Genomic DNA, 26,143 nt, shown 5'->3' with positions numbered 1-26,143 from the left:
TTGACACAATAGTGTGCTCTTTTTTCCTGATTGCTGTCATACATTAAAGTGGTTTTAAAGGCTGAAGGTTTGTGTTTGTGTGCAGCATCCTCCCCCCCTCCCAGCCCCCTCCCAATACTTACCCGAGCCCATCTCGATCCAGCAATGTGCACAAGAGCAGCGGCTCTCCTGGGTCTTTCCATCCCCATTGGATGGAGAGACCACAGGAGAGCAGGGGGCGGGCCAAGTCTTTTGGACACACAGGGGCGACTTGGGAGCGAGCACACGTGGGTGCCCCCATAGCAAGCAACTAGCTATCAGGACACTCGGCAAGGGGGAGGGGACCCTAGAAGAGATGGATCGGGGCTGCTCTGTACAATACAACTGCACAGAGCAGGTAAGTTTTGTTTTTTTTTTAAAAGTGAGGCTTTACCATCAGTGGCGTCTCCAGCTTTCAAATTTAGGGGGGGCACATGGGGGGACAGGGACAAAAGTAGGGGGGCAACTATAAAATGCATATATATATATATATATATATATATATATATACTGGGGCCCTTTACTATGACCCCACAACGGGCCCTTTCACATGTTCTGCAGTGAGCTCCCTTCCTACTGTATTGGGGCCCCCCCAGGGTGGCAGAAAACAAGAGATATATGTCACCAGCATATCAAGAAAATATAAGGATCCAAAGCAGTGGGAGAACTATCAGGGTTGCAAAGGTTGTCTTGCCTCCGGGCCCTGGTGTTCTGCCACTGTGGGGTTCCCCAGCCTCCTCTTGCTGTTCTGCCCCTGCTATTGACAGCACTGGTCTGGCATCTCTTGGAATTTACAGGCTGGTCCTCCTGTCCTAAGGACGGGAGAAATCAGTCTGTTTTTTCAGTAACTGAAAGTCCTGGTGGAGTCCTTCCTGCAACTCGCTCTTCTCCCTGCCAATGAGGATGCGGGTGAAGGAGCAGATCAGGCGGCCGTGGTTGTGTGAACGCTCGCATTATGCAGTGTCAGCGAGCAGGAGAGGGGGGAGGAATCACCCGCAGGAGCTGACTGGGGACTCCCTCCCTCTTAGACATTGATTTTTTGTAAAAAATGGTGGGGCACAGCATAATGTTGGGGGGGTCAGGGCCCCCTCTGCCCCCCCCCCCTAGGGTCGCCATTTTTTACCATCCCTTTAAAAGTTTGATGCACCATCTGTTCATTTTTGTTTTCTTCACTATGATTCTCGTGTACTGCAAATAAAGTACACAATCAGGGGGATGGCATGAAGGGGCCTTGGATCTGCCCTAATCACACATCAGTCCAGACAGGAGAGGTCTGGGTTGGACCTCTGGCCCCCCGGTTGTCCTGTCTTTACAGGCGTCTTGAGGTTAGACTTTGCCTTTTGAAGATTCATGTATTTTTTGTACATTTATACGTGATTTCAACGTGAATTGAGGGAGTAGAATTCATAAATGCAGCTGCATTCTATTAATGATTGATCTGTATTATGCCTATCCTTGCTGAGGTTTGCTTGCCATAGCTGACTGCATTATCTGTTGAATTTAGATATGAATGTGCCTATCATGGGGCAATCATTGCACATTATCACAGTCAGTAGGGGTCAGGCTGACAGGTACACGGTGCTAATCAGGCACATATTCCAAAAGGAACACTATCTACATGAAGCTTCCTCTCCCCATGTGAGCACTGGATTCCTGCCAGGGAACAAGAACACGTCAGGCCAGATAACTGGATCTGTTGCACATAGTATCCAATCAGAATTCCTTTTTTTTTTTTTTTTTGGATTGAGTGGGAGGGTTAGAACCTCATCAGATGTTTGTTATTCCTATTTTCCTTGCATGTGATTGGGCATTCTTTGTAAAGTGAAGCTTCACCTTATTTACTAAGCTCTGGAGCAGCTGCACAGTCTATTTGCCTTTTAACCACTTGCCGACCGCCGCACACCGATATACGTCAGCACAATGGCAGCGGTGGGCAAATGGGCATATCCGTACGTCCTCTTGCATTGGCGGGGCTAGAGGGCGCGCGCCCGCTGCGTATAGAGTAACCATGCCCGGGGGACCCGCGGACTCGATGTCCGCCAGTGTCCCGGCAATCGTGTCACGGAGCCGCAGAACGGGGAGATGCCTATGTAAACAAGGCATTTCCCCGTACTGCCTAGTGACATGGCAGAGATCTACTGCTCCCTGTCATCGGGACCAGTGATCGCTGTCATGTCAGTGGTAGCCCATCCCCCCCACAGTTAGAATCACTCCCTAGGACACACTTAACCCCTTGATCGCCCCCTAGTGTTAACCCCTTCCCTGCCAGTGTCATTTACCCAGTAATCAGTGCATTTTTATAGCACTGATCGCTGTATAAATGACAATGGTCCCAAAATAGTGTCGCACAACCTCTCAATTGTCAGTTAAAGTGACGCAGTGCCAAATCGTAAAAAGTGCTCTGGTCAGGAAGGGGGTAAAATCATCCGGGGCTGAAGCGGTTAAAGTGATTATAAAGTCTTGTTTTGTTTTTTGTTTTATTTAGGTAAAAATAACAAACATGTTATATGCACCTCCTCTGTGCAGTTGGTTTTGCACAGAGTGGCCCCGATCCTCCTCTTCTCGGGTCCCTCCCTCCTGTTAAGTGCCCCCCACAGCAAGCAGCTTGCTATGGGGGCACCTAAGACAAGTCACAGCTCCCTGTGTCCATTCAGAGCCATGACCCGGCCTGTCCCCTTTCTCTTCTCATTGGCTGACTGACTTTGATTGACAGCAGTGGGAGCCAATGGCACCACACTGCTGTCTCAGCCATTGAGGAAGGGGAGTCCTGGGCAGCCGAGACAATCCAACAACATTGCTGGATCTAGAGGGGGTTCAGGTAAGTATTGGGGGGGCTGCTGCACACAGAAAGCTTTTTATATCAATGCATAGAATGCATTAAAGCGGAGGTCCACCCTCCACTACAAAAATTAAAAGCCAGCAACTACAAATACTGCAGCTGCTGGCTTTTAATAATCGGACACTTACCTGTCCTGGAGTCCAGCGATGTTGGCTGACGTTTCCATCAGCTGTCGGGTGCTCCCGCCGTCATTGCGGGTAAGGGAACCCAGCAGTGTAGCCTTACAGCTTCACGCCAGGACCCCTACTGCGCATGCACGAGGCTCCGCTCCTCATTCCTACTGGCCCGGCGGCAGGGGGAGGAGGAAGGAGCCCCAGCGATGACGTCAAAGGCCGAGGCCCGGGCTCCTGGAAGTGGTATCGGGATACCTGTGAAAGACAGGTATCTGCTCCCCCTCGAAAGGTGCCAAATGTGGCACTGGAGGGGGAGGAGCAGGCAAATGAGTGAAAGTTTTACTTTTGGGTGGAACTCCGCTTTAAAGTGGTGTTCCGGCTGAAATGATACTTTTTAAATAAAAATACCCCTATAATACACAAGCTTAATGTATTCTAGTAAAGTTAGTCTGTAAACTAAGGTCTGTTTTGTTAGCTTATAGCAGTAGTTTGTTATTATATAAACTTACAGCAGGCCGTGGCCATCTTAAGTCTGGGCATCTGAAGCCAGACTGTATTTCTTCCTGGATCTCATCCTTGCAGATCTCGCACATGCTCAGTGCAGCACAAGCAGTGTAATAGGTTTCAGGTCAGGTTTCCACAGCAACGGCAGTGTCAGAGGAAGTTGCTGCCCCTTCCCAGAAGGCATTGCAAACAGGAAATGATGCGATGGGCCGCGGCCAGGAAGGAGGAAGTGAAAAATGAATACAGCAGATATACAGTAGGTGCTGAGAAAAAAAATTTAAAAATATCCAATTCGTTTACAGTGCACAGTTTAGTGAGGGATGCTGAAGAGTTGTAAAAGTGGGTGGAACTCCACTTTAAGATAAAAAAAAACCTTCTGCCTTTATAATCACTTTAACCACTTGACCTCCGGAAGATTTACCCCCTTCCTGACCAGACCATTTTTTGTGATACGGCACTGCGTATATTGATTGGTTTGTACAAAAGTTACAGCGTCTACAAATTATGGGACGTATCGTATTTATCGGCGTATAACACGCACTTTTTTCCCCCTTAAAATCAGGGGAAAATCGTGGGTGCGTGTTATACGCCGATCCCTGATGTCTCTGAGGGAAGAGGAGGGAGCGCCGCTGAATTACACAGAGCCGCGATCTCCTGTGTACCCGGCGCTCCGTCACTCACAGCCACGCCTCCTGGCCCCCGCATGGGGCCACTGTTCTGTCTATCATATGAGCAGGGCCAGGGGGCGTGGCTGTGAGTGATGGAGCGCCGGGTACACAGGAGATTGCGTATCTGTGCAATTCAGCGGTGCTCGCTCCTCCTCTTCCCTCAGAGACAGCAGGGATAATCCAACACTTACGAGGCTGCGACGATGGGAAAGGCGAGGCTGCAGATGGGCACTGAGCAGGGTGCATTGATGGTCACTGACCCTAATTCTGCTTCAAAGTTCTTTATTTAAAATGTTTTTTTCCTTAAACTTCACTCCTAAAATTGGGGTGCGTGTTATATGCCTGTGCTTGTTATACACCGATAACTACAGTATTTATGGTATTTTATTACCACAGTGGAGACTAACTGACACTTTTTCGGGGACCAGTGACATTATTACAGTGATCAGTTCTAAAAACATGCCTAACATGTGTTTTACTGTAGTGAGGGAGGTGCTTTTACTAGAGGAAGGCATGGATCCATGTCTCTGAGCAGGGAGCAGTAACTGCCAGTCACCACTATCTCATCTGACTAGGCCATGGCACCCTATTGACAACCAATCAGAATTCATCCCTCATATGTCTTTCGAGAAACTTGAAATCTGATTGTTTACTCTTAAAGTTGAAGTCCAGGATAATTAAATATTTCCAAAATACAAGAGGTGTGTGCATTCTTAACTGAATCTTGGTGTGCATTGCAGTGGCGGCTGATGCTCAATTTTCTTGAGGCCCAGCCAGACAGCCACCCCCCGCAGCCAGCCAGCCAACCAACCAACCACATAAACCCCCCCCCCTCGGTGCTTGCTCGATCGATCGCTGCTTCCCCCCGCTGCTCGATCGCTTGCCTATCACCCGCCAGGCCCCCCAGCCAGCCCCGCACTTACCCTATCCAGATGGCGTCTTCTGCTTCTCCCCCACCTCCGCCGTCTTCTCCCGAGTCCTGGCAGTTCCTTCTCCTCCCGGCCAATTAGGAGTTAGGACTCACCAATCGGGTCTTAGGACTCCCGGCTAATCGGGTCTCAGGACCGCTTTCTGATTGGCCGGGTGGAGAAACAGGAAGACAATAGTGAATAATAATTTGGTAATGTCACACAACTGGGTGGGTGTGGGGCGCAGTGCCCTGCGCCCCAAGCCCGCCCTTTTTTAAGCCAATTAGAGCCTCCGGCTCCAATCATGTGCTTCCAAAAAAAAAAACCCATTGGAATCCATGCATCTGGCACCCTGCATGTAGATTAGGGGCCGGACGCATTGATTAGGTGGGCGGTGCCCCTGCGTCCCTGCATGAGCGGCCACCACTGGTTCATTGTGTATATTTTCCAGGTCTGTGCAGTAATCCAGTGTGAATCTTTGCTTCTGCACAGCAGCTTCCTGTAATAAAGACCAGTTAGTGCTGCTCTCTCTCCTTGTGTAGAGAGACTGGTCTTGTATCCGCCCCCTCCTGTAGTTTGCTGCAAGCAGCCTGTAGTGGGTGGGGTCTTCTGGATCCCTCCCACATCTCTGATTCCTACACAGGCTATATACAGAACAGTGGTGATGTCACCACTTTTACAAGGTAATAATTGGATTTGCAAAGGCATTTGGTGTTCACAAAGTAGATTTATATTTGTTGTGACTATTAAGTAACACATTTCAATCAAAGTTTTTGTGGCCAGAGTTTAGTCTTTGTACAGCATTATTTCTTTCTGAATTGAATAAGTCCTTTGTGTTTGTCTTCTCTTTATATCCAGCTCTAAATGTCATATTTTTCTTTATTTGCCTTTTTTCTGTGTGCTGCTCATTACATACATGAAGGGAAGAAAGGAGCAGAGATTAGCATACCCTTATTATTAGGAACAAAATACATCTGCTGCCTGATCTTGTCTCCTCCCTGCAGCTTCACGCCTTGTCATTCCTTTCACAGCCCTGTGCTTTATCACACTTTTTCTGCTTCTCCGTGGATTTAACTCACAGCGAGTAGCTTGGATTTAGTCGCTGAGGATTAGATGCAGTTTTCCCTTCGACACCATTTCTAAACCCCACTCAAGACCAAAAGTCACAAGCTCCTGCTTAAATACCCCCCAGAATGCTGTTTTGTGACCCCCCGATGGTTTTAGAATTTTTGTAGCCGCGATGAAAATATCCCTCACTATGACGGCACAATACTGCTGTGTGTCTGAGAAAATGGTAACCAGATGGCCTACTTACTAATTAATCACAACTTCAATACCGGGCACTTTGACCCCCCCCCCCCCCCCCCCTGCCCGGGTCAATTTTCAGCGCTGTCGCATTTTGAATGACAATTGCGCCGTCATGCAACGCTGTACCCAAATTACATTTTTATCATTATTTTGAGACAGAGCTTTCTTTTGGTGGCATTTAATCACCACCTGGTCTTTTATTTCTTTGCTAAAAAAAAAAACATACGGAAAAATTTGAAAAACATTTTTTTTTCTTAGTTTCTATCAGAAAATTAAGTAATTTTTCTCCTTCACCGATGTGCGCTGATGAAGCTGCACTGATAAGACGGCACTGATCAGGTGGCACTAATTAGGAGGCACTAATATGCAGCACTGATAGGCAGCACTAATATGCAGTACTGATGAGCACTGATAGGCAGTAATGATGGGCACTGATGGGTGACATTGATGGGCACTGATAGGTGGCACTGATGGGCACTGATAGGTAGCACTGCTGGGCACTGATATGCAGTATTTTTTTGGGGGGGTAATGAGAGATCATTGGTCGGTACCACATCCCTTGGAAAATGTCTCCAACTAATCTCCTACCACTTGCATCAACTCATTCCCCACAGTTACAACCTTTTGTACCACCTGCGCCACCCTATTAGATTGTAAGCTCTTCTGAGCAGGGCCCTCTTAATCCTCTTGTATTTCATTGTATTGTAACAGAATCAATCAAAAAGAAGGGTGGGACTTTTAAGGTACCAAAGAAGTATGCAAAAATTATTTTGAAATGTAAAAAGATAAATTTTATTGACAAACAGAAAATGACCATGAAAGGTTCAAACAAAGCATATCATTCAGGTATTATATGCAACCACTTCTTACTCTACATGTTTCGCTTAAAGAGCTTCCTGATATGCAGTACTGATGAGCACAGATTGGTGGCACAGATTGGTGGCACAGATGGGCACTAAACGGTGGCATTGATGGGCACCGACAGGTGGCACTGATGAGCACTGATAGGCAGCACTGATGAGCAGGCACTGATGGGTACTGAAAGGCAGCACTGACTAGCATCACTGATGGGCACTGATTGACATCACTGATGGGTACTGATTGGCATCACTAATGGGCACTGATTGGCATTACTGCTGGGCACTGACTTGCATCACTGCTGGGCACTTTTGGGGCTGGACTGATGATCAGTGCCCTGATTATCTGTGCAGGTCTCCCCTGTGAGGAAATGCCGCTGAGGCTCTCCTCTCCTCATGCGCTGTAAGTGTGAGGAAAGCCAATAACCGGCATTTCCTTGTTTACATGTGATTGGACACAGCTGATCACATGGGTAACGAGCCTCGTCATCGGCTCTTTACCGAGATTGGGGATGTGCTTTCTCAGGGACACTGCGCGGCAAAAGTGGGAAGAGGTCATATGACGTTGTCCCAGAACAAGACAGCCACCCCTCATTTTACTATATGGGGGGCGGGAGGTGGTTAATAATATTATACAGGATTTATATAGCGCCAATAGGTTGCAAAGCACTTTACGAAATGAAGGGAGACAGCATAGTTACAATACAATTCAATGCAAGAGAAATCAGAGGGTCCAGCTTGTTAGAGCTTACAATCCAAAAGGAAGGGACAAGTGATACAAAAGGTAATAACTGTGTGTGTGTGTGGGGGGGGGGGGGGGGGGTGACTGGATTGAGCAGGTAAAAGTACTGTTTATTAGTTCTAGGCAGGATATGCCTGAAGAGATGGGTTTGCAGAGATTGCCTGTAGGTGGATAGAGTGGGAGATGGACAGATTGGGTTAAGGAGTTCCACAGGAAGGGAGAGGCTCTGGAGAATTCCTGGTGACGAGCATGGGAGGAGGTGACATGGGAGCTACAGATAAAGAGGACTTGGGAGGAGCAGAGAGAACAGTTGAACAGTTTATTTGTTGGGTGAGGGGAAGCCAATGGAGAGATTGGCAAAGAGGGGTAGCTGACGTCAAATGGTTGGTAAGGTGGGTGGGTCTGGCAGCAGCATTCATGATGGACTGAAGGGAGAATAGTCTACGTAAAGGTAGGTCAATGAGGAGGGAGATGCAATAGTTGAAGCAAGAGATAACCAGGATATAATATAAATGATAAATACCACCAACCCGCGCAGGTGAAAAACTTTTAAATAAACGTGAAATTTATATGTGAAATTAATATCTCTGTGGTGTCCTTGCGAATAATTAATGGGGTTTCCATGAGACTGAAGAAAGTTGAAACCCCCTATGTGTACTCTACAGAATTTTTTGTTTTTTTTTACTTTCATTGTCAGGCAGAAGAGGTGGCTGCCCTGGGCACTTTAGAAAGAAGTGGAAACAAAATAGGCAGTGCCTGCAACCTGTTGCTGGCGACCTATGGCCTTCTTGCCTTTGGTGTTGAACCATGTCCTGGCACTGGGTCTGTAATCCCTCATAGGCCTACAATAAACCAAGAAGCAACCTTTTTAGCTCTAAAGCCCCATACACACGATAGGACTTTGTACAAACTTTCCCTTGAATTTTTGTACAAAGGTCGTTGCCCAAAAGTTTGTCTTGCATACAGACGATAGGACTTTTTCAGTCAACTTTCACCATATCACGTGTTTTTTCAGCTCTTTACCACCACCCTTTGGTCAACTTCTGTATTGTTGTCTGATATTGTGTCAATCTCGCCACTTTTATTGTTGGGAAGAGGCCCTTGTCCTCATCAACATGGGGACAAGGTGCTTTGGGGTGGGGGGCCTGCAGGGCACCGCCCCCCCCAAAGCACCCACCCCCATGTTTAGGGCACGAGGGCGCTCGCTCGTCCCCACCCCCTTTCCTGACCGGCCAGGCTGCATGCTCGGATAAGGGTCTGGTATGGATTTTGGGGGGACCCCCATGCCGTTTTTTCGGCGTAGGGGGTTCCCCTTAAAATCCATGCCAGACCGAAGGGCTTGGTATTCTCCAGAGGGGAATTCCCTCTCGCGCCCGCCGCAGTAGGAAAATGTGTTTTTCCTATTGCAGCTAGCGCGAGATGTACAGTACCCTGCCGCCGAGAACCAGCGCAATCCGATCGCGCTGGAAACATTCTCGCGGCTGCGTACTGTAGTTTGTACAAAAGTCCGATGGCTTTGTGTACACACGATCGGACTTTGCTCCATCGGACTTTTGTTGCCGGGAAGTTTGTCCATTCGCACAGCCAACAAAAGTCCGATGGAAACTGAAAAAGTTGGTCTGATGGAGCGTACACACGGTCGGATGTTGCTCCAAAACAGCTAATTTGCATGTCAGTTGTCAAAAAGTCCGACCGTGTGTACGGCCCTTTAGAATTGTTTTCAGTTGGGATTGAAAAGCTCAGGTGAGATAGGATGGGTTGGAGCCTGAGGCTGTGGATATCAAGATCAAATAAGATCTTAAATTACAGTATGACAGCAGCTGCACTTAAACCACTTAAAATACGATGTAATAAGGTAGAATTCCCATTTAAAGGAAACATTGAGAAAGTATAGAGGCTACTGTTGTTGAATTCTTTCTGATTATACAAATTCCTTGGCTATTATGCTGATCTAGTGGCTTCAGCACTTTCTCAGAAAACAAGTTTGCAGATTAGGAGCGCTGCCTTTATTCTGGCTTTCCTGAATTGCACACTCTTTCCAGTTTACCATTTTAAATAAAACTGAAAATGGCCTGGTAACTGGCACTGGTAACCTCTGCATTGCTCTTAGTACAGGTTTCCTTTAAATGAAAATGATGCTGCCTGGTTCCTGAGTAGATCCACAGTACACATTTCTGTAATCTTAGATTCCTTCTATTTGCTTCTCACTAACAAGGCATCCTCTGAAGACTGTTCCTTAATGAGAATAGCGATGCTGCACAAATATCTATTCATTTACTCCGCAATGAAGTAAATCCCTATAGTCCAAAAGGATTCTAATGACTGTTCTGACCTTAACCCCTATCACGCTGGAGCCCTGTTCCTATCGATTTCAACGTTTCCCTCAGCAGCTCTGTGCCAGTGCGTGGTGAGATAGGCACATGGGCGAGAGCAGGTGTCGCGGAGGAGGTATCTGTCTCTCTCACTTGTTCTATTTACAAGGCACCAGCTGTTTCTCTACAACAGACTAGAGATGTGACACACAAATGAGAAAACACACACACACAGTTGGTTGGCTTCCTGGAATCAGAGCTGAACTAGTGGCTGTTGTGGTCTGCCTAGAACGAGGAGGAGGACGTAAAGTGCCCAAGTGTTAGACATTCTAGCCTTATGCGGCATCTCTCAGTGAAGTACCTCATTATTACCATCCAATCTCTTTATAGGTTAATACCTGCATGAATTATGGTGTGACCTACTTACAGAAGCACCTTGATAATAGTGCATGGCTTCCATATATTTGCATATAGAAGACCGATTTCTAGTATGATATAAGACAGCCTTTCTCCACTAGGGTTCTGTGAAACCCTAGGGTTACTTCAGAGGTTTCCAGGGGTTCTTTGAGTAGTGACAGATTAATCTCCCACCTTATGGTGCCTGCATACTGTAGTTCCAGGGTTGGTGTCACTCAGCAAAGCCAGCAACGTGGGACCAGTGGAACCTCTGCCCTCTAAGATAAGTCACTACTGACACCAATGTTCTTTTTAGCTATCTGTAATGAGGGACATTATTTCCACTGACCAGCAATTTGGGAGCATTTTTCCAACTGACCCCCAGTGTAATTGGAGACAACTTCTTCTGACCACCAATGTATGTGGGGCCCTCCTCCCACTGCTGGCCATTTTAAGAAGGGCATTCTTTCACTGTTGGCCAATGTAAGAGGAGGGGGGGGGGGGGCTCCTCCCACTGGTGGCCATTGTAAGGGGACTTCTTTCACTGGTGGCCAATGTAAATAGGGCCTTCTTTCACTTGTAAACAATGTAGTGGAAGCTTTCTTTCACAGGTGGCCTTTGTGAAGTGGGTCTTCTTTCAGTGGTGGCCAGTGTAAAGGGCAGGTCTTCTTTCATTTGTGGCCAATGTAAGGGGGTCTTATTTCACTGGTGGTCGTTGCAGCGGGCATTATTTCACTGGTGGCCAATGTATGGGGAGCCTCTATCACTGGTGGTTAATGTAGGGGAAACTTGCGTAAAATGAGGCCAGAGGTCGGGGAACAGTGTGAAAAGGGAGGATAACCCACTGGGTTAGTTGTAATTTACTGAACTTTAACTTCAATACAGTTTTGTTTCTGCAACTGGACTCAAAGTGATTACTGTGGCCGCACCACGCTTTACCACCCCACAGACACTTTTTTAGAGCTGAGGAAGTTACTTAGATGAGTGTTGAAACATCTCCAGTATTACAGAACCAGCTAAGTCCAGCTAAAGGTGACTAATACAAGGTGTACCTGGACCTGACCTGGATAAATGAGAACCTTCACAGATATAACCAAAATACGTTAGAACCAAGCAAGGGCATTTTCAGATGGCAAGGTTATCTATGGCAACTTCCATGAATTTAATGTAACAGGTTGCCTTTAAAGTGAATCTAGGCAAAAAACTTTTTTTCATTTCGGACTAAGGACCGGTTCACACTGATCCAACATGCGCTCCGACTTCCAGAGCACAAGTGTCGCATGACATGTCAAAACCAATAGTTCCCCATGAGAGTCGTCTTAACTGGTCCGACTTGTGTCGGTCTTACTTTGAAAATGCTTCCTGCACTACTTTGGTCCGACTTGGGGCACAATTTCAGTCCATTGATTCGAATTGAAGTCGGGATCACCATCTTAACGGATCCGACATAGGGCCCCCCCAAAATCCATACCAGACCCTTATCCGAGCATGCAGCCCAGCATGTCAGAAAAGGGGGGGGGACGTGCGAGCGACCCCTCTTCCTGGACCATACCAGGCCACATGCCCTCAACATAGGGGGGGTGGTGCTTTGGGGCCCCCCCACCCCAGAGCACCTTGTCCCCATGTTGATGGGGACAAGGGCCTCTTACTGACAACCCTGGGCTGTGGTTGTGGAGATCTTGTGGGTAGGGGGCTTATCGAAATCTGGAAGCCCCCTTTAACAAGGAGGCCCCCAGATCCCGCCACCCCATGTAAATGAGTATGGGGTACATTGTACACCTACCCATTCACCGAAAAAGTGTAGTGTTACAAAAAAAAATTTTGGAAAAGTCCTTTATTAAAAATAAAGACTGTCCCCCCATTGTAGCTCCATGTCTTCTTCCACCGTTTCTTCTCCCTCTGCTTCTTCTTCTGGTTCTTCACACTCCGCTTCTTCTCCCAGTTTATCTCCCTCCGCTTCTTCTCCCGGTTCTTCTCCCTCCGCTTCTTCTCCCCGTTCTTCTGCCTCCGCCGATGACTTCTTCCTCCGCGACCCAGTCTTCCTCCAATGCTGGCTCCGACTGTTATGTCAGGTCCAGTGTCTGCCATTTCTTATGTAGCCATGGGGCGTGGCCACCCAGGGGATGCCACATGGAGACCCTGCCCCCTCGTGACTCTCGTTTTTTTGGCATGGGGTTCCCCCCTCAAGATGTATACCAGACTCAACGACGGATTCCTTTCATTGAAATCACATGGAACTCAGACATGAAGTCGCAGGGCAAAGTCGGATCAGAAGTCGTGCAACTTCTGTGTCGGAACAGTGTGAACATAACCTAAGTGGGGAAGATTTGGACCCTCTGTCAAGATTGTATTTCTGTCTCTGCAGGGGAGATTCATCCCTCTGTTTTTACTATTGTCACCAAAAAAGAAATTGACATTTTTGAATTTTGCCCAGAACAAGAGATAAGGGGAAATTATTAATTGAGGCCCCTTGGACAACCATCTAAGGGCACTGCAAGGGTAGATTGTGTCTAATTCCCAAAGTTTAATTTCAGTGCCTTGAAACTAATAGATCCTTTGTATCCTATAAAACACAGAATGTGAGTTTGCTTTTCTCTATATTTTATAAATCAGCCAAATTGGGAAGGTTTACAGCAACAAAAGTGGAGCTCTTACCCATGGCAGTCACAAAATTTATTTTAAGTGTATACCAAATAGGTTTGTACAGAAACTGCTTATTGTCTGATTTTATGAAAACTGGACTACATAGTTACATAGTTAGTCAGGTTGAAAAAAAACACAAGTCCAGCTAGTTCAACCATAAAAAATAAATAAATAATTAAATAAATAAAATAAAAAATATCATACAATGCCTTATACCCAATCCTATACCCACTGTTGATCCAGAGGAAGGCGAAAAACCCCCCAGAAAAGCAGGATCCAATTTGCTACAGCAGGGGAAAAAATTCCTTCCTGATCCCCGGAGAGAAAATCGGATTTTCCCTGGATCAACTTTACCTATAAATGTCAGTACCCAGTTATATTATATACATTTTGGAAAGAATCTAGGCCTTTCTTAAAGCAATCTACTGAGCTAGCCAGAACCACCTCCGGAGGGAGTCTTTTCCACATTTTCACAGCTCTTACTGTGAAGAAACCTTTCCGTATTTGGAGATGAAATCTCTTTTCCTTTAGACATAAAGAGTGCCCCCTTGTCCTCTGTGTTGACCCTAAAGTGAATAACTCAACAATAACTCAAGTTCACTATATGGACCCCTTGTGTATTTATACATGGTGATCATATCCCCCCTTAATCTCCTGTACTCAAGAGGGAATAAATTCAATTCCTCTAATCTTTCCTCATAGCTGAGCTCCTCCATGCCTCTTATCAGTTTGGTTGCCCTTCTCTTCACTTTCTCCAGTTCCCCGATATCCTTTTTGAGAACTGGTGCCTAAAACTGAACTGCGTATTCCAGATGAGGTCTTACTAATGATTTGACTAAAAAAGGGTCAAGCCCATTGTAATTATTCTGATTCTAAACAAAAGATGCGACCTGTTCGGTGGCTATGGGAGGCAGCTCCATTTGTGCTCCAGGTTTTGTCAGCATCATCTGAGAATATAGCTGAGGGTATTACAGCAGTTTTGTGAAGACACCTGTGGTTAATGCAGACTGGCAAGTTAGATATTAGAATTTACTAAATTTATTTTCTTCATAGGAGTGACTGGGTGACCTCTTTTAGAGTGATGATCAGCAATGACAGCCACAGCTGGGTGGTAGCAAGGAACGGAACTGGAGATGTGGTAAGGCAGTTACATTTATATGTCTATCTATAGCTGTACGTTGCAGTGTATTTGGTTCTTTATTTAATAATGCAGTGTTTCTCAATCTTATTATTCCAAAACCTTCCACGTTCTAATAGGAAATATAGGACAGGTTTGACGAGCACCCAGGTCAAGGATTCTGCTAATGCATGACAGAGAATGGATGTACTGCCCTGTGCTCATCATCTGCCCCCTTCCTCTGGCTGCCCATTGTTGGCATAGAGTGTGCACTAGACATACAAGGCCACTCGCTTGCTTTCTAGCAGCTAGAAGGAAGTTGCACATACACAGCGTGTTATTCTTGTCAGCTGTGAGTGGATGGGGTGAAGGTTGGGCATGTTGAAGCATGGTGTGACAGCAATAGCTCTGAGAGGGTGCGCCTTCCCCTTTAACCACTGCATCCAGGGCAGCTGCCCCTTCTGCCCACTAGACATGTGCACTGAAAATTAATTTGTTTTCGTTTCCTTTTTTTTATTTTGTTTTTTTTCGGGTCATGTTATGATCGCAATTCGTAAATTCGTAAATTCCAAAATTCGTAAATTAGAAAATCCAAAAATAGGAACGTCTGACACGAGTAGAGGAGAGCCTATCGGCTGCTCTCCTGACAGGGGGGGGGGTCTGTGCTGATTGTTTATCAGTGCAGCCCCCCTCGGATGCCCACCCAGGACCACCAGGATGCCGCCAGGACCACCAGGGATTGCCACCACACTGGACCACCAGGTATGCCACCCTAGACCACCAGGGAAATGCCAATCAGTGACCATCCCCAATGCCTGCCAGTGCCATCAGTGATGCCTATCAATGCCATATCAGTGCCCATCAGTGCCCAGCAGTGCTGCCTATCAGTGCAGCCTATCAGTGCCACCCATAAGTACCCATCAGTGCAGCCTTTCAGTGCCCATCAGTGTCGCCTATCAGTGCCCACCAGTGCCACCCATGAGTGCCCATCAGTGCCGCCTATCAATGCCCATCAGTGCTGCATATCAGTGCCACCCATCAGTGCCACCTACCAGTGCCCATCCTCAGTACCCGTCAGTGCCACCTCATTGGTGCCGGTCAGTGCTGCCTTATCAGTGCCCATCAGGGAAGGAGAAAACTTACTTATTTACAAAATTTTAAAACAGAAACAAAAGGAAAACCTTTTTTTCAGAATTTTAGGTCTTTTTTTTATTTGTTTAGCAAAAAATAAAAACCCCAGTGGTGATCAAATACCACCAAATGAAAGCTCTATTTGTGGGAACAAAATGATAAAAAATTCTGTTTGGGTACAGTGTAGCATGACCGCGCAATTGTCATTTAAACAGCGACAGCGCTGAAAGCTGAAAATTGGCTTGGGCAGGAAAGGGGTGTAAGTGCCCGGTACTGAGGTGGTTAAAATAATTGCCTGGAGTTGGATTTTAAGCTTTAATTACCAAAATAGTGGCAATTAGTGGGTCTTAGTACTACCACGCACCACTAACCTGCATAGCGGCAGTTTGCAAATTGCTAGCAGTCCCCTTTTTATTACAATTTGAGTTTTTTTCAATGGAAGTTGGCTGCACGTTTTTAATAATCAGCTTTTGCTCATATTATTCTCCGGTATTCCCTGTGCAAGTGGTTAATGTTACTTAATCATAAGCTCTCAGTGGAATCTTGAGAGAGACCCCAGAACCGCATTCTGCTGCCAGGATTCTTCTGGAAGGAAGACTCTTTCCATAAAACTCCAGTTTATGAATCTGTGGTTTTACTAGCAAGCGGTTAAGTGCACAGAATCCCTATCCTGAAGGATTTACAGATAGGAAGAGACAAGGCTGCCAGGTCAGTCACTGAAATGCAGCACATATGAAATTCATATTCCGCATGGCAGTGAGCTGAGATGAAGGGACACTGTCTGCTTGTAGTAATTACTCTACAAATATGGTTCAGGTGCTTAATTGCTACAAGGCATTTGAATTGTGGGTATCCTATCCTATAAGTAAATCTGTCATGAGACAAATATTTGGACTACCATTGCTGACCTCCTTATAAAAATGCTAACTGCCTGGCATTTTCTTGACCCTTTGGTGCAATGCAGTCATTGTCTTGCAGTGGCGGCCCGTCAGAGGGCGCATAGGCGCTGCCTCCCCTACCCATGCACCTGTCCCCTTAATCTACATATCAGTGGCGCCAGACTATGGATTCCAATGCGGCGAGGTGTTTTTTTAAGCACCCGATTAGAGCCAGAGGCTCTAATAGGCTTCAAAAAAGGGTGAGCTCGGAGCGCAGAACATTGCGCTCCAAGCCCACCCAGTTGTGTGACCATAGCAAATGAATTTTTGCTATGATCACACTAAAGTTCCTCCCCGCCAATCAGGAGGCAGGTCTGTGAGACCTGTTTCCTGATTTGCCAAAGTGTCAGGCGATCCTATTGGATGCCTAGCGCTTTGGCGGAAGACACGTGGTGGAGGAAGTTGGAGGAGCGGCCCGCACTCCAGGAGAGGACACACATATAATCCCACACATAGGTTGGACTTGATGGACTTGTGTCTTTTTTCAACCTCACCTACTATGTAACACCAGAGCCCCGCCAGTGGCGTCGCTAGGGGTTGGCTTTTGAGGCCATAGCCCCGAATCTGGGGCTCATAGCCCCGAGTCTCTGCAGGGGTCGCCAAGGGGAGGGGAGGCTCTCTGGGGACCCTTATGTAAGTGGGGGGCTCTCTGGGGACCCTGATGCAAGGGGGAGCCTCTCTGGGGTCCCTGATTTTAAGGGGGAGGCTCTCTGGGGCCCCTAATGTAAGGGAGGCTCTCTGGGAACCCTGATGTAAGTGGGGGGGGGCTCTCTGGGGACCCTGATGCAAGGGGGAGGCTCTCTGGGGACTCTGATGTAAGGAGGAGGCTCTCTGGGGACCCTGATGTAAGGGGGCTCTCTCTGGGGACCCTGATGTAAGTGGGAGACTCTCTGGGGATATATACACACAGACGTATATTACTGTATATACATGTGTATGCCTGCCTAAGCGTATGACTTTCTTTACTACGCTGCTATGGGCTCTAGCCCCAGATCTTTTGTAGACCTAGCAATGCCCCTGCCCGCCACACAAGCAGGTAAGTGCCAGGCTGGACTCCCTGCGTGTGTGTGTGTGGGGGTGGGGGGTTGATGGGGGGGGTGGGGTGCTGTGCCACGCCGCCAGGGGAGGGGGTTGTTTTTTTGACGCCCCCCCAAAGAAAAATCCACCAGCCGCCACTGTTGTCTTGGAACAAGACCAGGATTTTGGAAGCAAGATCAGGATTTCGAGAAAGTCAAAGCTTTAAAAGCATACTGTGTTGACAACCTAAGGTCACAAAGCAATGAAACAGCCAGGCATATTGCATTTTCAAAAGGGCAGCCTCCACTTATTTCTTATGAAAAGTTTCCCGTAAGGAAATGGTTGCGATGCATTAGGAAAGCAAAAAAAAAAAATGATTTGCAACCAATTGTGGGTTTTCTTTCACTGATATAAAAAGATCTCTGGTTCCTGTTGGCAATATCATTTTATTTCAATCTTCTTTATTCTTTTTTACCTTTTACAATTCGTACTACTATTCTCCCACAATGCACCTCATTCTGAATGGAGAAAGAGCGGATGAATGACAGGATCTCCACGGTCCACAGAGAGCATTGCATTGTGGGAGAATAGTAATATGAGGTCTTTTAATGGCAGAGAGGGCAGAAGGGGACGGGAACTCTTCACACTGTTAACTCATACATCACCAGAAGACAGTGGCCACCAAGGACAATATCTGACTGCTATGAAGTTGGCACTGAAAGGAGGAGTTTTACAAGAAGCAGTAGCCTGCAAGATTTGGGATACACACCTTCACACATACCTAATGTGTTTGGTACTGTATTCCAACATAAGATGTTACTAAACATCAGTTTTAACCATTAGAGAATTGTGGGCATAAGTGGAAAGCTCAAATTAACTATGTCTGAGTTCCTTGGTTGTACCATATACACTATATTACCAAAAGTATTGGGACGCCTGCCTTTACACGCACATGAACTTTAATGGCCTCCCAGTCTTAGTCCGTAGGGTTCAATATTGAGTTGGCCCACCCTTTGCAGCTATAACAGCTTCAACTCTTCTGGGAAGGCTGTCCACAAGGTTTAAGAGTGTGTCTATGGGAATGTTTGACCATTCTTTCAGAAGTGCATTTGTGAGGTCAGGCGCTGATGTAGACGAGAAGGCCTGGCTCGTAGTCTCCACTCTAATTCATCCTAAAGATGTTCTGTCGGGTTGAGGTCAGGCTAGTCAAGTTCCTCCACCCCAAACTCACTCATCCATGTCTTTATGGACCTTGCTTTGTGCACTGGTATGTAGTCATGTTGGAACAGGAAGGGGCCATCCCCAAAATGTCCCCACAAGGTTGGGAGCATAAAATTGTCCAAAATGTCTTGGTATGCTGACGCCTTAAACTGGAACTTCAGTCATTTTTTCAACTTTCCATCTATTAAATCTTCTGCCCTTGTTGTTGTTTTAACTTTGAATAGTAAAACATTTAGGAACGCTGCTTTCATAACCGTAATACCGAAACTAGACAAAGACCAGGGTGAAGTATCCAACTATAGACCCATATCCCTGATCAATAACGATCTAAAAATTATGACTAAAATTATGGCAGACCGTTTGGCCTCCTTTATCGGATCCTATATCCATAGAGACCAAGTGGGGTTTATCCCGGGAAGGCAAAGTCCTGACCAAATCAGAAGAACGGTGGATGTAGTCTCCCTCCTGCAATCGGGCTGGGATGGTAGTGGGGCACAAAAGGGAATGTTGCTATCTCTAGATCTACAAAAAGCGTTCGACTCTGTGTCCTGGTCGTACCTATTCTCAATCATACAACAATGGGGTTTTGGCCCGCGGTTCACAGGGTTACTACACTCCCTATACTCGAGCCCGGAAGCTAGAATCAAACTACAAGGACAACTCTCTGATCCTATTAAAATAGCTAGAGGGACCCGCCAAGGGTGCCCGCTCTCGCCACTGATTTTTGCGATAGCGATTGAATCATTGGCAATTGCTATACGCACTAATCCAGACATAGCGGGGGTGCACTGTGGGCCAAAAACACATAAATGCGGGCTATTTGCTGACGACCTCATTCTTTACATAACGTCACCAGTAACCTCCCTCCCAGTGCTATGCAAGCTCCTAGAAGACTTTGCACAGATCTCGGGATTATGTGTTAACTACTCCAAGTCTCAGGCACTTAATGTGTCCCTCCCGTCAGATTTGGTGTCTCGGTTGCAGGAGGCGTTCCGCTTTTCTTGGAGCGAATCCAGCATTCGATACCTTGGAATCAATCTTACCCCCAAATTTGAACAGCTATACCAAGCAAATTACCCCCCCATTTACAAAAAATTAGAATCCGATCTCAAACACTGGTCCCCACACCACATTTCCTGGCTCGGTAAAATAAACTCTGTAAAAATGACTCTGCTACCGCGTCTCCTATATATTTTCAGAGCGCTCCCGATCGCTATATGGAAGGATCACCTCTCAGCATTCCAAAACAAGGTAGTAAAATTCATTTGGGGATCGAAGGGACATAGACTCCCGAGAAACACCCTATTCGGCCCAAGAAAAAAGGGAGGACTGGGACTTCCAAATCTTTTTTGGTACTACCAGGCGGCTAGACTAGCACAGATATCAACAGTTTATGCCAAAACAGCCAGACCTGATTGGGTAGAAATGGAAAGACAGGCAGTACCAACATTTACAATTGACTTCCTCCTCTGGTGCCCACCAAAAGTTAGGCCCCCGGTCATGTCTCCCGCCTTATCACAATCTCTGACGATATGGGACACTCTCAGAAAGAACCCTTCCTTGGTATCGCACAGCAAACCTCTATCGCACATTTTCCGTAACCCCGCGTTTCCCCCGGGTATGGACATAAAAGCCTTTCAGTGGTGGCTGGATAGGGGCATGTACCGGATCGGGAACTATTTTACCGCAGCGGGGCCGTTTTCCCTCAACCACTGCGTCAAACATCTGAGTCTCCCCAATTCGGAGAGGTTCAGGTTTTATCAAATTTCACACTTTCTCCAATCAATCTGGGTTGAGAAACCCGAACCACCGCAGTTCACCCCATACGAAAAATGGTGTGGGGGGACTCCTGGAGCAGAGGAGGGGAATATCCTTAATCTACTCTTCGCTTGCTGCTACAGATAAGAAAGCAACGTTCATGTTGGCATGGGAGAGGGATTTACAGGACACATGGGATCTAGATCACTGGCACACGGCCTTCTTCCGATCATTCAAAGGCATTTATAACATATCCCTGATTGAAGCTAGCCTTAAGGTAATCACTAGATGGTACTTGACCCCCTCCCGGCTTGCTATGATGCATCCCGCGGTCTCCCCTCTCTGCTTTCGCGGATGTCACATGAAAGGTTCCATGATACATATATGGTGGGAATGCCCTAAAATCAGGACATTCTGGCAAAAAATATTTTACGCCATATCCAAATTAACAGGTAAGACCATTCCCAAGTCTCCTCTAACAGCTCTTCTCAACCATCCCATTCCAGGGATCTCAAAATCATCACAGAAATTAGTATTTTTCGTTCTCCTGGGAGCCAAAATTACCCTTGCTAAAGCTTGGAAGAAGCCCTCAGTCTCTCTCATAGCAGCTAAACGGAAAGTGTCATGGATGATGGCTCAGGAGAAATTAGTAAGCTCGTTACTAGACACCTCAGCAAAGTTTGAGAAGATTTGGGATCCATGGTCCAAATACATAGGAATAAGGGAACATCCAAATTATTAGAAATAGACCCTTAATAGAAGTGGGGGCACCGAGCAGACAGCTAAACTCTTCTCTTATCTGCACTTCACCTCTCTCCTTCTTACTTCTCCCTCTTCTCTCCTTCCCCAACCCCTTCTTTTTTTTTTTTTTTCTTTTTTCTTATTTCTCTCTCCCTGACTTCCCATACTTGGCAGGCATGAATAGAACTCACTCCCGCAGTGGGTACACACTGGAGTGAACTGTAGTAGAAAGTTTTACTTAGTAGTTTGTCCCTGAGGTTTACATATGAATAATAGCATCTTTATGCATCATCCCTAAACAGCGGCTGTGCCACAGGGATTGTTATGTTATTTTAAGCTTGAAATATTACCCGTTTAGCAAACTGTTTTTGCCACCAAGATCATTTGGTCAAGGTGCCAAATTTTTCATTTATTTTTTCTACTTCGCTAATGTCTCTCTTGGTCCGCAGGTTATTATTAAATGGAACCCATTCCGCTCTCCAGCACAGTGTGCTCCCATGAAGGGGTGCTGGTGGTGGAATGGGATAGTTACCCAAGGCCCACCCATGATGGCCGCAATAACACGGATCCTGTAGGACCTGATATTAGATACTTCAGTTCACAGCTAGTTGATGATGTAACTCTAGTGTATAAGTTGTTACAATGCAAAACATATCACTGTAGCTATGATATGTACTTCTCCTTTTATTTTGCTGTAAGATGTGACATGCATCGGAAGCTTGTTCTTATAATTTGTTTTTCTGTCAAAATCTAATAAAAATCATTTAAAATAGAATAGTAAAACATTTTTTTTTCTGCCAGTAAATCCCTTATACAGCCCACTTCCTTTTTCTTGTCTGGTCATTAGCCTAGACTTATGACATCACACACAGCTCTCTATCTCTCACTCTCATGAGAGTTTGCCAGGCAGGGAGGGGGGGTGAGTCATAAGAGGGCCAATCAGAGCTGCAGAGCTGATGTGTGCCTCTGTGTATCTGTGTAAATCCAGGAAGTGAACAGGCAGCAGCTTCAGCTGCCCACAGTTAAAATGGCTGCAGCCAGACTCAGTGGGGGAGGGAGATTTCTGCAGCATATATGGCAAGTACAAATTCACAGTATATATAAAATAATATGCAAAGTGGTTGGAGGGAAGCTTCAGAATGGCAAAGATGTTTTTATTACAAATTATGTGAGCAGACTGCAGTTCCTCTTTAAGAGTTCCCTTCACTGGAACTAAGGGGCCAAGCCCAAACCCCTGAAAAACACCCCCCACCACCATAATCCCCCTCCACCAAATTATTTGTATCATTGCACAAAGCAAGGTCCATAATGACATGACTGAGCGAGTTTCGGGTGGAGGAACTTGACTGGCCTGCACAGAGACCTGACCTCAACCTGATAGAACACCTTTGGGATAAATTAGAGCGGAGACTGCGAACCAGGCCTTCCCCTCCAACATCAGTGCCTGACCTCACAAATTTGCTTCTGGAAGAATGGTCAAACATTCCCATAGACACCCTCCTAAACCTTGTGGATGGCCTTCCTAGAAGAGTTGAAGCTGTTATAGCTGCAAAGGGTGGGCCAACTCAATATTGAACCCTACGGACTAAGACTGGGATGCCATTAACGTTCACGTGCGTGTAAAGGCAGGCGTCCCAATACTTTTGGTAATATAGGGTGCGTCCAAAGCTCCATTTTTCGACTATGTTATACCTAGCTAAATTGCTGTCACTTTCACAACCTTGTCCCAGTTTTTGTTGAAGGAATGCAAACGGTGTCTCTGGTGTTAATGACAGTGGTTGGAACAAAATATAACACTACCATGGGGTGTTTGAGCAGTTGCAATGACAGTTAAAAAAAAAATTGTGGAGAAAAAAAAAAAAGCCTAAAAAAAAAAAAAAAAAAAAAGCAGCAGTCCAAGGACTTGAAAGCCACAATATATTACTTTCTTGGTCTTGGGTTTAAACACATTTTAATCAATACACAGTTAAATGAATACAGGCTTTTTCACTATACCTGTCCTTTCACAGGTGATTTCTGATTAATCACTAGGGGTTACTTATTGTAAAGGATTTTTACTGTCTGAATGAATTAGTTCCTTGGATAAAGGAACCATTATCTCCGGCATGTCAGTGTACATTTGGCTTTCTGTATCTTAGCAGAGTACTCATTTTTACAGCTATTTCCTGGCAACAGTGAGAAGGAGATTCCAGTCCTGAATGAATTCCTAGAACCCTTGGTTGGCCGTTATATTCGGATTAACCCCCGCTCTTGGTACGAAGATGGGAGCATATGTATGAGGGTTGAAATACTCGGATGTCCTCTGCCAGGTTAGTAGATCATAACAAGTTGGTTGAATTAAAGTCGTTGTCATGAAATATGAACAAAGCATATTCTTCTATACTGTGTACTTGTACCCAAATTAGTGTAGCGCAAATAATACATTTGCACTAGATCTCTATCAATCAGCAACCTCAGATGTAGAAACAATGTGCAATGTCATATACAGTATCTCACAAAAGTAAGTACACCCCTCACATTTTTGTAAATATTTTATTCTATCTTTTCATGTGAAAACACTGAAGAAATGACACTTTGCTACAATGTAAAGTAGTGAGTGTACAGCTTGTATAACAGTGTAAATTTGCTGTCTCCTCAAAATAACTCAACACACAGCCATTAATGTCTAAACTGCTGGCAACAAAAGTGAGTACACCCCTAAGTGAAAATGTCCAAATTGGGCCCAATTAGCCATTTTCCCTCCTCGGTTTCATGTGACTCGTTAGTGTTACAAGCTCTCAGGTGTGAATGGGGAGCAGGTGTGTAAAATTTGGTGTTATCGCTCTTACTCTCTCATACTGGTCACTGGAAGTTCAACATGGCACCTCATGGCAAAGAACTCTCTGAGGATCTGAAAAAAAGAATTGCTGCTCTACATAAAGATGGCCTAGACTATAAGAAGATTGCCAAGACCCTGAAACTGAGCTGCAGCACGGTGGCCTGACCATACAGCGATTTAACAGGACAGGTTCCACTCAGAACAGGCCTCGCCATGGTCAACCAAAGAAGTTGAGTGCACATGCTCAGCATCATATCCAGAGGTTGTCTTTGGGAAATAGACGTATGAGTGCTGCCAGCATTGCTGCAGAGGTTGAAAGGGTGGGGGGTCAGCCTGTCAGTGCTCAGACCTTACCCCGCACACTGCATCAGTTTGTTCTGCATGGCTGTCCTCCCAGAAGGAAGCCTCTTCTAAAGATGATGCACAAGAAAGCCTGTAAACAGTTTGCTGAAGACAAGCAGACTAAGGACATGGATTACTGGAACCATGTCCTGTGGTCTGATGAGACCAAGATAAACTTATTTGGTTCAGATGGTGTCAAGCGTGTGTGGCAGCAACCAGGTGAGGAGTACAAAGACAAATGTGTCTTGCCTACAGTCAAGCATGGTGGTGGAAGTGTCATGTCTGGGGCTGCATGAGTGTGGAGCTACAGTTCATTGAGGGAACCATGAATGTCAACATGTACTGTGACATACTGAAGCAGAGCACGATCCGCTCCCTTCAGAGACTGGGCCACAGGGTTATAATCCCAACATGATAACGACCCCAAACACACCTCCAAGGCGACCACTGCCCTGCTAAAGAATCTGAGGGTAAGGGTGATGGACTGGCCAAGCATGTCTTCAGACCTAAACCCTATTGAGCATCTGTGGGGCATCCTCAAACAAAAGGTGGAAGAGCACAAGGTCTCTAACATCCACCAGTTCCGTGATGTTGTCATGGAGGAGTGGAAGAGGACTCCAGTGGCAACCTGTGAAGCTCTGGTGAACTATCTCCATTCCCTTAGAGGGAAAACTACATGGTGTGACCTACTGGCAAAGGGTCTCAGATATAGCCAATATGCATGTAGGGACGAAAAGAGCACTCAAACCCTAGTGTTCTCCATTTAAAACTCTTATGTAATGTAAAATATAAAGTATTGCACTTACAACTGAAGCACTGTGGGCAGTGCTAGCCATGTATCGCTTGTTTGTAACAATCACTGGCAAATGGCTTAGTGCAGAGATGGCCACGGGATGACGTCATGTATGGGATTCCCCCTCCTCCTACTGTGTACTTTTCTCAAATAAGAACATAGAGTATCATTTCTGTCTGCTGCTTCATTCATCTATCAGCATGAATCACTTTTGACAAATTTTCTGACACAGTCACTGTGCCCCATCATATGCAGCCACTGTGCCCCATCAAATGCAGCCTCACTGTGTCCCATCAAATGCAGTCACTGTGCCCCATCAAATGCAGCCTCACTGTGTCCCATCAAATGCAGTCACTGTGTCCCATCAAATGCAGCCTCACTGTGACCCGCCTGCTCCTTAACGGACGGGCCGCCCCTGCTATCCAGATTACCAGATAAAAATAAGGGAATGAAAGCCTAAAAATAAAAACAAATGCAGTCATCACATCTAAAAATTGGTAAGTTGCAATATAATAAATGTTTGGTGTTGAGCTTAATACTGCTTTAATTACAATAAGGTGATGCCCCCCCCCCCTTTTTTTTTACAGTATTTTAGTCTTTTTTATACTATTTACTGGTATGCTGTGAGCTTGCAAGGGCAAACAGACTGCCCCACTAGTAAGCATGTTTTTGGATTTGTTTAGTAAATTGCTGAAGGTCAATATTAATATTTTACAATTCTCATACCATCTAACCATACCATATTAAGCTAATTCAGTATTTTTGCAGTAGAGAAAGAGTGACCCTCTGTGATACTAATGCAATACTAATGAGTTATCCTGCTGTCTTCAGGCCTTGGGTCTCTTTGAGGCTCACATGTCTGCTCTGTTGGATCTTATTCCTTTCATCTACAATAATATCAGTATTCACTCTACAGTAGAGTATAAGGGAAACCATCATGTATTTGTAGTGAGCAAATG

At 45.9% G+C, this 26,143-nt stretch overlaps 1 protein-coding gene across 1 annotated transcript in view; it reads left to right on the top strand.

Moving 5' to 3' along the window:
• The window catches only part of CPXM2 (carboxypeptidase X, M14 family member 2), a 181,840-nt gene that overhangs the window by 93,318 nt on the left and 62,379 nt on the right, over positions 1-26,143 (top strand). The window contains exons 6-7 of the mRNA XM_073595649.1: positions 14,362-14,446; positions 23,390-23,540. Of these exons, the coding sequence (XP_073451750.1) occupies positions 14,362-14,446; positions 23,390-23,540 (236 nt within the window). The remainder of the gene's footprint in view (positions 1-14,361; positions 14,447-23,389; positions 23,541-26,143) is intronic.

Source organism: Aquarana catesbeiana, linkage group LG08 (genome assembly GCF_042186555.1).
Source record: "Aquarana catesbeiana isolate 2022-GZ linkage group LG08, ASM4218655v1, whole genome shotgun sequence".
In the NCBI taxonomy this organism is placed as follows: Eukaryota; Metazoa; Chordata; class Amphibia; order Anura; family Ranidae; genus Aquarana; species Aquarana catesbeiana.
The sequence above is the reverse complement of the archived record's forward strand: the minus strand, read 5'-3'. Positions and strand labels throughout refer to the sequence as shown.